Source organism: Tenebrio molitor, chromosome 4 (genome assembly GCF_963966145.1).
Source record: "Tenebrio molitor chromosome 4, icTenMoli1.1, whole genome shotgun sequence".
In the NCBI taxonomy this organism is placed as follows: domain Eukaryota; kingdom Metazoa; phylum Arthropoda; class Insecta; order Coleoptera; family Tenebrionidae; genus Tenebrio; species Tenebrio molitor.
In genome coordinates this window covers 26,411,428-26,426,205 of record NC_091049.1, presented here as the reverse complement: position 1 = coordinate 26,426,205, position 14,778 = coordinate 26,411,428, and the positions used below count along the sequence as shown (strand labels likewise).

At 38.2% G+C, this 14,778-nt stretch overlaps 1 protein-coding gene and 2 long non-coding RNA genes across 8 annotated transcripts in view; 2 read left to right on the top strand and 1 right to left on the bottom strand.

The window, feature by feature from the left end:
* Mhcl (Myosin heavy chain-like) overlaps positions 1–6,778 on the top strand; it is a 99,531-nt gene extending 92,753 nt beyond the window's left edge. For 5 of the 6 annotated variants that reach the window (XM_069043817.1, XM_069043818.1, XM_069043819.1 and 2 more), the window contains 6 exons: positions 3,864–4,223; positions 4,291–4,569; positions 4,635–5,117; positions 5,169–5,644; positions 5,699–6,091; positions 6,142–6,778. In XM_069043817.1, the coding sequence (XP_068899918.1) occupies positions 3,864–4,223; positions 4,291–4,569; positions 4,635–5,117; positions 5,169–5,644; positions 5,699–6,091; positions 6,142–6,280 (2,130 nt within the window). In that variant the 3' untranslated portion in view covers positions 6,281–6,778. Of the gene's footprint in view, positions 1–2,803; positions 2,960–3,863; positions 4,224–4,290; positions 4,570–4,634; positions 5,118–5,168; positions 5,645–5,698; positions 6,092–6,141 lie in introns of those variants that run through there. The other variant, XM_069043823.1, reaches the window with a different exon arrangement.
* A 652-nt stretch (positions 6,779–7,430) lies between these two features.
* Positions 7,431–14,778, top strand: part of LOC138127501 (uncharacterized) — a 75,920-nt gene continuing 68,572 nt past the window's right edge. The window contains exon 1 of the long non-coding RNA XR_011158246.1: positions 7,431–7,582. This is a non-coding gene — a long non-coding RNA (uncharacterized lncRNA). The remainder of the gene's footprint in view (positions 7,583–14,778) is intronic.
* On the bottom strand, positions 9,130–13,557 carry LOC138127499 (uncharacterized). The gene is made up of 5 exons (XR_011158245.1): positions 10,475–13,557; positions 10,120–10,404; positions 9,860–10,067; positions 9,447–9,805; positions 9,130–9,386 (listed from the first exon to the last, which is right to left on the bottom strand). It is a non-coding gene; the product is annotated as an uncharacterized lncRNA (long non-coding RNA).

Below are 14,778 nucleotides of genomic sequence, written 5' to 3'. Positions count from 1 at the left end.
CTTTTCAGATATTCGGCCTGTTTTGCATCACTCGGCTAATGCCTCGTGCTTCAAATTTCGGCCTCATACCTGAAAAGAATCTGACAGCGCTACCCATATGAAAATAACTATATTATTTATTTTGAAATAGAAGTGTGAATCTCAAGTAAGTGAAGATGTTACAATTAGATTTGTATTTGTTGAATTTGTTTGCCGCAAAAAATAATAAACTCACTACATGTAAATATTTAACCTCAAATTTCGAAGACGTTATTTCCGGGCAAACCGTAATAGTTCAATGTACTATTTAAATAAATTATTAATGTTTTGTACTGTCAAAAAAAATTAAAAATTATAATAATTAATGAGCTTGAATTATTTTTTTTTATTAATTTACTTTATTATGTTTGTTAAATTCGAAAGAAACAGTGAAGAAGAGAACTTAATGTAATTTCCGTTTATAATCATTGCTCCAGAAACATGTATTAGCAATTCTCAACTGGGCATATTTTTAATAAAAAAATTAACGGGATAACTGGACCTGTGACACATAAGGTCCTTTAACATTTTAACGAAGAATTGCCTTTTTACTCTTTTTATCAAAATTTAAGGAAAGTAAACGCACCCAAAATACGAGTATATACCAGTGGCGGCTGGTGCCCGGGGCACAGGAGCACGTGACCTACCCCAGATTGTAATACGAGTACGAGCAAACTAATTATAATAATTCTTCCAAATATGAATGATATCGGGTGTTTTTTTAAATTTTACCTCGTAGTAGGCGTTGAAAAGTCGATTGTGAACGTACCACTCGCGTAAAACGTAAGATTTATACAGCTGATCCGTAACCTGCATAGTACGTTCACAATCGACTCTTCAACGTCTACTACGAGGTGAAATTTAAAAAAACCACCCGCTACTACGAGCCGCCACTGCAGAAAAAACATGGACACGTTCCAAATCTAATGCTCTTGTATTTTTATTTTAATAAATCTGTCAATTTAGCTTAATGCTTTTTTTTGTCAAATTAACAGCTGAACTAATTGCAAACAAAAAAGAACAATTTTGTTTGGGAACGTTTAAAGTTCCAACATTAGTTTTAGTAGAGCTGTACGGTTTAACCAGTTAAAGTAATTAACTTGGTTAATTAGCTAAAGAATAAACATGGCTAAAGGAGTCAAACCGGTCAAAGAAACTGGTTAAAATATTTGGGGCCAGTTTACAGAAGCGAAATTAAGTTAATCGTAATCAAATGCGAGATTAACTGAACACGTGATCAGATTGAACCAATCGAAGTTTCGGATTCATGGGTTAATCGCGTTAAAATTTAATTCAAATTAAATATTTAATCCTTTTTCTATAAACTGGCCCTTGGTCGGTTAAATTAATGCAGAACTAAAATAACCAATAACTAATTACCCAATTTAACTATTGTTACATGATGGGCTTAACCATCAGCTAACTAACCAGGTTAAACCATTTGACCTATTCAATTAGTTAAACCATGCAGCGCTAAGTTTAACCGGCTAATAGGTTAATTTTTTTGGCCTTTATTTGGTTTAACTATCAGCCAAATAACCAAGTTAGGCGCTTTAACTGATTAATGCCCGGTTTCTGGAACAGCCCGATAACTTAACGGCCGGTTAAATCAAGTGTTGCTATAGAAACGCTCAAAAGTCACCAATCACATTGCATGATTTTTGCATTTATGGGAGAGTTAACTAACTGGCCCAATAAAATTGTTTCCAACTGGGCCTAAAAGACGCTAAAATTTTTACGTCCCTTTAAAAATTACAGAATACGTCCCTAAACAAGTTAAACTGCACAGCTCTGTTACTAATTGAAAAATAAAATAAGAAATAAAACAGTTGTTTTGCCGTTTTAATAAGTAATAAATTGCTGTAATCCACTTACGGTGCTTTTACTTTTTTTCATAATTTATTTTCTTTTTCTTTTTTTTTTGGCAAACTTTTTAAAAATATTTTTTGTCTTAATTTTTTCCAAAATTCAAGCCAGATTTATGTAGTTATAAGACGTTACACAACCAGTTTTTTACAATTTTTACTTTCCTTTGAATTTTTTTTTTTTTCATGTGGTATTATATTACAATCTGTTTATATTTTGTATTTAATTGTTTATTACAAAGATATATTTTTTTTAATGTGGATCTAAAGATGTACGTATAACATTGTGAATAATTTTAATGAAATGACAAATCCACTTTCGTTTGTTTATAGATTGATGATTCTCAACGATTTACGTTTTGGCCCAAAACTTCGAGAAACATTTTTCAACACATAATAATTGACTCTTCACTTCCAAGTTTGTGTTTTTTAGTCATCCACGATTAAATCAATTTTTTTTTTCAACTAATTCTCATAGACAACCTTCACGGCTTCTAACTGTGAGTTGGTGCCACATTTAGTTCCGATCAAGCTCGCCAGATCGAAGAATTACAAAAATCTTACATTACATCTGGTCCGTCATGGCTGAATGCCAATAGCGCACTTTACCGACAAGGCCATTGTAATCTGCGCACATTAACTAACGTTCCCGATTACAAGAACTTGTCGCGCAGGGGAGGTCGACCAAAGCGAGTCCACCGTTCCACAAGTCGACACAGGGGAGAGGCTCCTGACAAAACTCAAATAAAAAACTTCTTGGCCGGGTTTGCCTTCCTCTCCCATTAATCACCAAACAAATCCGGGTGATTGTCCCAAGAACAAACGATCAAATCCGATCGTTGCCAAGTGTCATCCAACCGGGAACAGAATTTTCGAAAAAATAAATTTTTCGCCAGTCTCTTGTTAATTTCGACGACGCAAACACGCCAGTGAAAATGTCCAGACGCATCGTAAGACCCGTCGGTGGGAACTTGCTTGTGAAAATCTCCAAATGCAGCCTCGCCGAAAACTTGTCGGTGAAAACATCCAAACGCACCGCGAAATCTGAAGAAAGAAATTCACCAGTGAAGGTGTCCGTAAGATCAGTTTGTTTTGTTTATCACCCGGTTCCAGGGTTTGCCTGTCCACATTCGCGGTGACCCCCTGACCTGATGAACGGATGCGGTAACGTTGCGTTATTTCGTTACGGTTGACGGACGTGCGACACTCTTTTCAGATTAAACCGGTGTGTTCTTTTTGTCGCGATCCCAAAATAAACCGCCTCGGGAGCACACTTTTTCCGTTTGTTTTGTTTGGAAAGTATACGATGTGATCGACGAAAAGATATGGCCGGTGTCAGGTGCGACGCATAAACAACACCAAAGAAACAAACCTAGTGGAAGGTTTATTTTCGCTCTTTGGAAGTGCTTGCTTTATGTCCGAAACCCACTAGATACGTTCTTTGCGCTTTTAATTTTACTTTCATATGACTGAGAATGTTTTTACTAGTTTTTGGTTAGTAATAAATATACAGGTGTCTTCGAAATGCATGTTAAAAAAAATCGCTAGCAAAAAAAGATACTGCAAATTTTCAATGCTTTATATCTCAAAAACAAAAAGAGTTACAAGAAAAAAAAATTGTATTTAACTTCTTTACATCGCCACCAACTACCGATTTTTTTTTGACATGCATTTCGAGGACACCCTGTATAAATGTGATTTTACTTTCGGCCTTGCATTTAAGTAAATTAATTAAGGAAATTCGTTGCGTTTTTCACTAGTTTTCTTTAGTTGTTACGAGGCCAATGACGTCACCGTGTTTGTTATTGCGATTTCACCAGTTTCCACACACATTTTTTTTTTCAAATATTGCCAACAAGAAATTACCTGGAAAGATCCTCGCCAAAGATAATCGCCGCAATAAATCACGCCGACGCCGCTCTCATCATCCCACGCCTCCTTGACCCATCGTCACCATTTTCATTCGTTTTCTCGTTGCAGCTGAGCGAGATGACCGCCGACCTCGCCGAAGAACATTCGACGTCGACGCTGGCGACCGAGCGTCTCGACGCCGAGACCTCCGAACGCATCCGCCTCGAACGCGAACTGTCCGAGATCCAGCACAAGAACAAGGAACTGCAGCAGTCGTCGGAACGTCTGGAAATGGAACTTCTGTACGCCAGATCCGACCTGAACGGCATCTCCGAGGAGGACGAGGACGGCGACGTGGATGGCGGCGTGTACAAGCAGCGCTACGAGAGAGCCATCAGAGAATTGGAGTTCACGAAACGCCGCCTCCAACAACAGCACGAGGACGATCTCGAGCAACTGGTCGGGCTGAAAAAACAACTGGAAAAGAAGGTCGGTTGCGCAACGAGCAAACAACCGATAAGGCGGCTGACGGGTGACGGTTTTTGTTTGTTCACAGCTGACGGACGCTTACGAAGAAGTGGAAGAACAGAGGCAAGTGGTGGGCCAGTGGAAGAGGAAAGTGCAGAAGCTGAACGGCGAGATGAACGATTTGAGGTTGCTGCTGGAAGAGCAGAGCGCCAGGAACAACTTGCTGGAGAAGAAGCAGAGGAAGTTCGATTCGGAGACGCAGTCGCTGCAGGAGGAGCTGAAGAAGGAGAAGCAGGCGAAGGAGAGGCTGTCGAGGGAGAAGGAGATGACGGTGGCGGAGAAGTACGCCGTCGAGAGCAGCCTGGCGGTAAGTAGAAATCTGTAATGTGAGAATCGGGGCGCCCTCTAGGAACAACACGATGTACTTTGCAGGACACTCGTTTGGAGCTGGAACTGAAAGAAGAGAAGCTGAACTCGCTGCAACGCGACCTGGAGGAGATCACTTGCGGCGGCAAGACCGAAGAGGAGGTGACGCAGCTCCGCCGCCAGAAGATCGACTGCGAGCGCCGCCTCCAGGACCAAGAGGAGGAACTGGACGAGCTCGCCGGCCAGGTGCAACTCCTCGAACAGGCGAAGCTCCGCCTGGAGATGTCGCTCGAGTCGATGCGCAAAGAATCGAAGAAGGAGACGCAGATGCGCGACGACGAAGTGGAGGAGGTCCGCTGCAACGCCCAGAAGAAGGTGAAGGCGTTGGAGGCGCAACTGGAGAACGAACACGAGGAACGGACGCTGCTCCTGAGGGAGAAGCACGAACTGGAGAGGCGACTGGCGGCGGCGGCCGAAGCCGAGAGGAACGACAGGGCGGGTGACGAGGCGCTGCTCCAGAGGCTGAAGCGAGACCTGAAGAGGACGAAAGTGAGTGTCGGGTGGTGGTAGAGACGGTAGAGACTGTACGGGGTGTTGCAGGCGCTGCTGAGGGACACTCAGACCCAGCTGGAACGACAAAAAGCAGACAACCCTGGAAAGGTGATGATCAGACAGCTGAGGAACCAGCTGGAGGACCTGGAGTGCGCCAGAGCTGTAGCCGTCAAGGCGAGGCAGAGCCTGGAGGTGGACCTGTCCGAGACGCAGACCTCCTTGGAGGAGGCCAACAGGACGAAGCACGACGCCGAGCAAAAGGTCACAGTGCTGAGCAGAGAAAAGACCGACCTCCAGAACCAGCTGGAGGAGAACGAAGAGGAACTAGCCGAAGTGTTGAAGAAGTACAAAGCGGCCGTCCAGCAGATGTCACTCGATCAGATCGCCCTGCAGGAACAGGTGTCGCTGGTGTCGGAGCTGGAAGTGGAGCGCAACCAGCTCAAGGACCAACTGGCCGAACTCGCGACGAAACTGGAGTCGGTCGAGAGCATGGGCGACGCGTCCTCCAACCTGCTGGTCAAGAGGTAAACCCCGCGCGGTCTCCGGCGCGGACCCGGTAAACACTCTTAAAATTGCAGGACCGAGCTGAAAGTAAAGGAATTGGAGTCGAAGCTGGAGCTGGAGCAGACCACCAGAGGGCGCCTCGAGGTGCAGATCACCCGCCTGAAGGAAGCCGTCGAGAAGCTCCAGTCCGAACTGGGCACCGCGAGGGTGCGCGAGCAACAAGGCCAAGACCAGATCAGGAAGCTACAACGAAACCTGCGCGAACTCAAGGAGGAGCTGAACAGCAGCCTGGCCAAGGAGTCGGAAGTGATCCTGAAGAAGAAGGAGCTGGAGAAGAGGTACGAAGCGCTGGAGACGGAGACGTCGACAGCGCGGACCGACTTGAAGCTGGCGCTCAAGCGAATCGAGGACCTCCAGGCGGCCATCCAGGGCGAGCTCGAGAACAGCACGTCGGACAACTCGGACAGGTAAACGAGGCGTTCACGTGGTGTTCGGTGTGATCATTTCGATGTTGCAGCGAGCAAGACACCTACAGCTCGGACGAGTCGGTCAACACCTTCCTGGCGAACAACAGGTCGTTGACGAACGACTTGAAGTCGACGACCAGTCGCTCCAGCACCGGAAGCACGCTAGGCAAGGACTCGTCGTATGCCTGAGTGGCGGCCAAAGTCTGCAGAACCATCTCGATGACCTTCTGCAGACAAGAGGAAGACGACGCCGCTTCCGACTACGTGTAGGACGGGACGATGCGATTTTTTTTTCATTGTGATAAGACTGAGATGATTTCGACGAGTTTTTATACTGTAGTACTTAGCTCCGAAGGTGTAATCAAAATGTTCACGCAATCAAACTCCTTAGCAGGGGCCAGGTTAGTTCGTATTGAATTTTTTTTCTTGTTTGTTTATTTTCTGTGTATGAGCTGTAATTATTCGTGTATAGACGATTCTTTACAAAAGGAGATCGTTGATATATTCTTTATAGACGTGTACTTGTATATACGCTTCACATGTTTATAGTAACTGGTCAATGTATTATAGCAGTTGGAACGTAATAAGTGTTAGGTTTTAAATTTTATAAGTCTCTGTACCTAGAAGTTTTACCATATGCTGTATTATAATTTCAATGTTGTGGAAATATATTGTTTACAAATATAATGTTTGCCTCATGATTGTGAAACAATTTTATCCATTTTATCCCATTATTAGACAAAACAATAAAATAAATTCATATGACCTTTAAGAATAGGTAATCTCAGATAGTTAATTTTAGTACACACTTAGATCATCTGTAAATAAGAGTTTTTCGCGAGATACAATAAACAGGAAGCCTATTTATAATTGTCGAAAGAAGTAATGAAGGTAAATTAGTTTTGATTTAGATTTGCCTAAGTAAAAGTGTTCGAATAAATTAGGAACTGCACAATTTGAGGCCAACTACAAAAGAGAAGTAAACCGGCTGATGTTTTTTATTGAAATTATTTTTGCATTGATACTTGTAAATTGCTCATTATTATTATAATTATCTTTGTTTGTTTTTGGCATTAATGCTAGGGACTTTCATTTTAAACAGCCAATTATCTCGGTGAGGAAATATGGGTTTATAAGGTTTAATCGAATAAAAGATCAATAATAGAACGATGACAGTAAATGCTATTTGACTACAAAAAGAGGAGTAACACTAATTACATCCAAAAATTGTTTTAAATAAATAAATTAAAGTTTTAGTTATTTATGTGCGTTAGGTTCTCGGCAGGCGCTAAAATTGGCGCGCAGTTGGCAGCTTCTGCGCATGAGCAGAGTGCAGCTAACCACGTTTTGCAATTTGCAAACATTCGACGCATTTGCATTTGCGATTTGTTTGTGGCGGTTGTGTTGTGTTCTCATTTTCAAATTGTTGAAGTGATGATGTGATGAGGACCATGAAGGACAATTTCCAAGATGCGGGAGGACTCTCCAAAGGTAAGTGAAGGTGACGAGAATACTCCACAAATCGGTGATTACATTTATATTTTATTCGTTTCGATTCGGTATAACGTACAGTGTCCGCTTTAGTTCGTCACGTATAAATTTTGTTGTGACGATCTGTGGGATGCAAAAAATATTGTATGAAACGTTATCGAACGTAATGAATTCCACATGACAATTAGTGCGATTCTGCTCCAAAATTTAGCAATATTGTTATTGAACAACATTGATTTTGCATAGATGCAACCAATCAACAGCTTCATATCATAGCAACTAAAACATTGGTAAACTATTGGTAAATTTTAAAACAGAATCGCACCAATTATCAAAATACCGGTTTTTGTTTTGGGGCGAAAAATAGCACGTGGAAGACTTCAAAATGGCGGATCAGATTTTTGCATTTGTGCAATGTTCGATGAAAGTGGAAGGTAGCAAAACAAGTTTTGGTCATTTATTAATGTTTATAAAGTCAATCATTATTGGAAAGCTTTTTGTTTTTGAGTAACTGCCCGCGTCGTCATTGTGCTGGTTTCTTGGGGGGAGGGACGTCAGACTTCTGGGAAGCACACGTGTGCAGGCCTTTCGAGAAGAAACGGCGTAGGTTTGCCCTTGGAACTGCGGCTGTTGCACCAACTCTTCTTATTATATGGCAGATCAGATTTTGTTTTTAGTATACTATTGGGTTTATAAAAGCAATCGTTTTTGCCAGCCCTTTTGTTTTTCAATCATTGTGCGGGCCTCTTGGGGGAGGAGGGAAATCACACTTCTGGGTAGCACACGTGCAATCTTTCAGAGAAAAGATGGCGTAGATTTAAACCTTGGTAGTGCAGTTCGGGATTTTTCCTGGCACTAATTGCAACAAGATACAGTCGCCTTGTGTAAATTAAATGCACTTTTGCACCAAATCATTTTGATCTACCTCGTGTTGCAATATTTTCTTCTTTGCTCTTGTCAGGATGTTAATAAAATTATAATCACTGAATTAAATTAAAATAATCATGAATATATTGAATAAAATTTAAAACATTACAACACACAAAATATTTTAATAATGAACAATCGGTAGAACTCTTATTACTTATTTTTAGGGCCCGGATTTTAGGCAATTAAAAAGTCGGAAATAGGTGCCTAAAATAGTCCCTTAAACTACTGCAAATAGTCCCTTAAAAACTGAAAATAAGCCATACTAGGTCCTTAAAGTTGTGGTTAATTAAATTAAAAAATGTGTTTTTAAAGTTTTAAGTAGGTACACACAACAAGATATTTACTAATTATTTTTTATTAATTAATATACAATACTACAAGTTTGTTAGTTATTTACATTGTTACGTATTTACATTGCATACAAGATATTGCTCTAAATTTTCTACTTTAAAACATTGTCGGTTATCCACCAAAATGGACTTATATTTTGAAAAACTTCTTTCTACCTCGCAAGAGGTAATGGGCGCAAATTTGTAATAAATTTCTTCCATTTTGGTGTCATGTTCCGGCACATCTTCACCTCTAAAAATTCTTGCCAATTCTAGAAGAAATTTTCAGTAACATCTTCAAGTTTTTTTAATGCTACTGCTGCTACAGGGCCTGGAGATTTTTTTAGGGAGGTAAATACGTTTTCAACAATTTTGATTGAATCGGTTAAAGGTAACCCATTTTTTTCCAATTGAGTAATACTTTCGCAGATTATTTTAAAATTACTGCGAACATAAATTAATTGGTTTTTTATTCCGGGTTTCTTCATTATAGACTGTGCTTTTTGAATAGCAACAGCAGAACTTCCATCAAAGGACATGACAACCTGTGAGTAGTTAAAAACAGTTTAACAATCAATTAATTTGCTTATCTTTTATATACTTACTTCTTTAATGGAATCAAAGTGTTCGCTGTAAAACATAGCAGCCTGAAGCCATGTTCCCCATCGTGTTAAAATTGGCTGTGGAGGCAGTGGCATTTCTTTTAGTTTTTCTTTGTACATTTCAACTCTCAAAGGTGCCTTAACGAAAATTTTTTTCACGTTCGAAATTAAATTATCCACATCTTCATATTGATAGCGAATTTTTTCAGCCACTAGATTTAAAGCATGCGCTAAGCATGTGACATGCACAATTTTTGGATAAAACACCTTAAGGTGTCTACCAGATTTTATCATATATGGTGCTCCATCCGTTACAAACAAAAGAAACTTTTCAGCAACAACTCTGGTACTCCACAAGATTTCTACGCATAGAAATTTTAAATCAAAATAAATTTAAAAAAGTGAAAAACCCTTACCTAAAGATTGATTTACGAATCTAGCTATTGTCTCATGATTTGTTCTTTCTAATTGTTTAGACGCCAAAAGATAAGATTTTCCAGGTTCATCTTCTGAAAGTTTCCCAACCAGACAATTCGCCACATATCGCCCAAGTGCATCTGTTGTTTCGTCAACTGAAACCCATATGTTAAAAGGATCCAGCTCATTCCGAATGCGGTCAATAGTCTAAAAGTGAAAATAATTTTAAATTAAATATTAAAAGATAGTATGTTCATACATCTTTGTAGCATTTTGGTAAATAATTTTTCCGTAAAGTAGACTCATCCGGAATTTTTCTACCACAATATTTTGTCAGAAAATTCTGAAACGCAGGATTTTGTAGTTTGTGCCATGGTATATTGGCAGCTAAAAAGACGTTACAAAGTTCCATATTGAATGTACTATTTGCCGATTCCTCCAAGTTCTGTGTCAGCAACGTTTGCCGAAGCGGTGTCATAATGTTCTCTTTATGGATGGCCGTTTGCTCATGCTGTTGCAAGTGACATTTTTTTTCGCATATAAACTACAAAAAATAAAATTTTCAAATAAGTAAAAAATATAAAATGACATATTTTTAATTATGCTTAACTTACCAGTTTACCACAAGCTTTACAAAACATTTCTCGGGTTGATTTTATTTCATATAAATCTTTCTTGCTTGTCCACTGTAATATTTTTTCGCGTAAACTAATTTTTTGTTTCGGCATTATGTTCACTTTAAACAGGTTCACAAGAAACACGACCACTGCACGGAGATAAAGTAAACGAGAAATGACAAATTTGTAATGCTTATATTTACGTCTCCCACCAAATTTCAGAGGAGATGGTTAATTTTATATTTCTTAAATTTTTAGAAAATGACACCCTTAAGGTTTCTCTTATTGTTTCACTTCGGGATTTTAATTTTCGTTTTTATGGCAAGGACCATTTTATAAACGTTAAAGCTTCTAACAATACCTAAGTATCAGAAAACATTAGACCGCGTATACCTGCACCCCTTCGAACAGAGGCAAACAGATAAACTCTGTAATTTATGCCAGTCCAGTCTAATGGTTTGTGGTACTTAGGTATTGTCGGAGTATTTACCGCTGACATCATGGTCCCAACCGTAAAAGCGAAAAAGTAATTCCTGTATTGTACTGCACTTTGTACATTTCAGTAATTACATCTCCTTAAATTTTAAAATCATAAAGCATTGTAAATTTTATTGAGGTACCACTTTTACATTTTCAATACCGTAAACTTCCCAGAATTCGAAAATTGGGAAAAAACCGCAAAAATGAAATTGATTTTTGGTCATTTTAGGCATGTTCAGGCAGTTAAAAGGTAAAATAGGTATTTAAAGGGCATTTTAGGCCGAATAGGCAGAATCAAATATGGCTCTAATTACTCTAATTAAGCCAGAAATCATTTATAGACAAGTTTCATACATGTGCCTTAAAAAATAAAAATAGTCCATTTTGCCTAAAATCCGGGCCCTACTTATTTTGATAACACTTAGAACTCTAAGTTGGAACTCATCTCTCGAGCTTACATCCACACCTTCAACTAAAATTCAAACATCCCTCTACCATTCTTCATTCTTTCATCCATTCAGGATTAATTCTTCACAACGGTCAAACTGGAGCTCCAATCAGGAGCTACTTTCATTACATCATTTTTAACCGATTTCCAATTTAACCGTTGTCTTACTCATACAATTTATTAGACCGTGCATAATCCTAATGCATCGACCGTTGGTCCGATTCTTGCAAATCTCACGTTTGCCACAATTTTACGACAAACGGTCTTCTCAACGGTCCTAACCAACTTTCCACATTTCACGCAATTTCCAAAATATTATAACACTTGTGTTCTTTGCTGTTGTGTAACACAAGCTAAAAATGCTCCAAATAAATTATAGTTTTGGAAACGATTCCTCCAAAGAAACTCATGGAGGTACGATGTAAACAGATCTTCGGATGTTCCAAATTGCCGTTAGAGTTTTCTTTTCGCTCTCATCCACATATTTTTCACATTTTGTGGACGGAGCGAACATCGCGGTCAACAAAATTTTCTTGATGAACAATAACTTGATGTTCGTAAATTCCCCCACCAATTTCATCAAGCCGATTACACAGGCCTGCAAAACAAAACTTTTTAATCGATGTTTTGATTTTGATAACTGATTTTATATAACATTGGAGCCCTGATTACAAAAATACAATTCATTTTTTTGTATCACGTCAGGTTTTTTCACAATTAACAAAAAAAAAATTAAGCAATTTATTTAGGAAAATAAGATGTTTATAATAATTCTTGGTTAATAATCTAACTAATTTTTTTATTCCTTATGAGAATGGCATCTTTAACGCTTTGTGAGGAAACTTCTTTTAATTGATTGCCTGCTGTATATTTTTTTTGGGTACATCGCGCTGTAACATCCAGCAAAAGTCTACCATCACTGATACGCTCCATCTTCCTTGATATCACCTCTCCATTTGTTTTATATCTTGGTCAAGACGTTCCCCTTGTTCCTCGCTGACAGCACCAAGATTTTTAGGAAAAAGATTTAAGTGCGAAAAGAGGAAATTCACTTTCAAACTCATATTACATCCCAAGATGTGAAAATTTTTAAACATAATTCTTACAATATTTTCGTAGTCTTCATCTTTGTGATTTCCAAGCAATTTTTCTATGACGTTCTTAAATGCCGTCCAGACATTCCTTTCAACAACATTCATAGAATTTTGAAAATCATTACCTTTGTACAAAGATCTTATTTGAGGTCCTAACCTCTTTTCATTTGGCATTGGAGAGATCTGGTAACTTTGTACATTAATACTTGAAACATTGTCCATTTTTATCAAGAGGCTTTACAAATTGCTTCATCAAACAAAGTTTGATATGCATTGGTGGTACCTAATACTACTTTTTTAGGACTACTACAACTAAATTATTTTTTATTATTGCTTCCCGGTACAAGTCTAGTTCTTAAAGGTTACTTCTTTTGAGCCCAATGCTTGTCTCGTACACGGCAGTCCCACTCGCAAATAAAACAAGTAAATTTCGAATAAACATATTGTTGTCCGATATTACAATATCGAAATTTTGAAATAATTCATTCATTCTAGGTGAACATTTCAATTTTAAGAAAAAACGATTTGTGAAAAAACTAGACGTGATAGCGCAAAACCAAAATCATTTTCGTAATCAGGGGGTCGAAATTGTTCAAAAACTGTCAATTTTATGCAAACATCGAAATCAGTGCAGGCTTGTGTTATAGGCCCTCCAGCCATCCGAAATGATCAACGTTCCGGGCTGAATGTATGTACAGTACAACTTCGATAATCCGGACAGATATAGTTTTGAACCTCGCCGAATTAGAGTTTTCCGGATTAGCGAGGTATATACATTTTTGACTACTTGGGTTAAGAAAAAATCATGGATTCATCAATGACAATCTACATATCTAAAGTTGACTCAAGTTGCAAAAAACCACTTGTCATTTGCAACAGCACTTTTATGGCATTAGTTATTTGAATGTACTTTAAAACTGTACTTATATGGAAAATATTCAATCCAAACTACGATTTTATGGCCCCTTTGTGCCTTTATTTGGTTCTAAAATATTGAAAAAATGTTGTTGTAAATGACCAGTGGTTTTTTGCAACTTGAGTCAACTATACTTAATGTATTGAAGAATAAAAAGTACATTTAGGATGGAAAAAAAAAACTGTCATCAGAGGTTTTTTTAAATGGCAACGTCGCATTTTTACTACCGTTTTTAATAGATCTTTGAATTGTCTACCCGACGGTCAAAAAAATTTCAGTTTACATAAGAAATTTCCTGAAAAAACCTATTTTTTTTCACTACTAGTCTCAGAAGGCGTCATTATTGACTCTCGAACCGACCCCAGAAGTAGAATTTCTCTCCCTTGGTTAATAATAATTAACCAAGGTCAATAATGAACAGCCGTCACCTAGCAACGAAAGATTTTCTTTGATTTTATTGGTTAACGTAGACAGACGATTTTCAATTTTCATAGCAACCGTTGAAAAATGAGAACTCGGATCGTCGCATCGGACAAACAAATTTAATTAATAATAATTATTAGAAAGGGTTTTAACGGATCTAGTAGTGAAAAAAATAGTATATAAACCACGCTAGAGAAGACAATTTTAAGCCTCGCTTCTTTATTCTATTATTATATTATAAACTACCTCGGCTTAAAAAAATGTCTTCTCTACCTTGGCATATAATATACTATTTTTTTAATAAGGTAAAACTTTTTCAAGGTCATCGAAAAGACCAAAAAGAAAATTTCAGCAGCAATCTTTTTAAAACACTAATTGACCTGTCTTTAGATTTTTTCAAAAATTATGCGTTACGTTTTCATTTGGGTGTTTCCAGACTTTTTGGACACACTGTATGTATTTGTAAAATATTTTATGCGGGTTTAAAATATGTGATAATTTTTGTTTGTTTTCGTCTAATTTGGATTATTCACATTCGTTTTCATCATCCTCATGATTAGGATTGTTTAAAGTTTCTTGGACTATTTGTTCTGTTAAATCACAATCGACATTATCATTTTCACCGAGTGCCCATTCTTTTTTTTTATTATTGAAACTTGTCAACAGTTGCACAATGTTGTCATCTTCATGTGATCTTTTCGGTAAGAAACCTTAATGTTTTCATTTGTCCGGATTATGGAGGTAAAAATTGCAAAGTGTCCGAAACGTGGAAGGCGCCGAATTATTGGAGTGTCCGATGTAACGTGTGTCCGGATTATCGAAGTTGTACTGTACTTACATTGAGTATAATTTATATAAATTAAATAATTTAAAAAAACGTAGCGATGCGTTTTTATAGCAACGTTATTAAACACATTGCTGCTTTTTTTGATATACATAC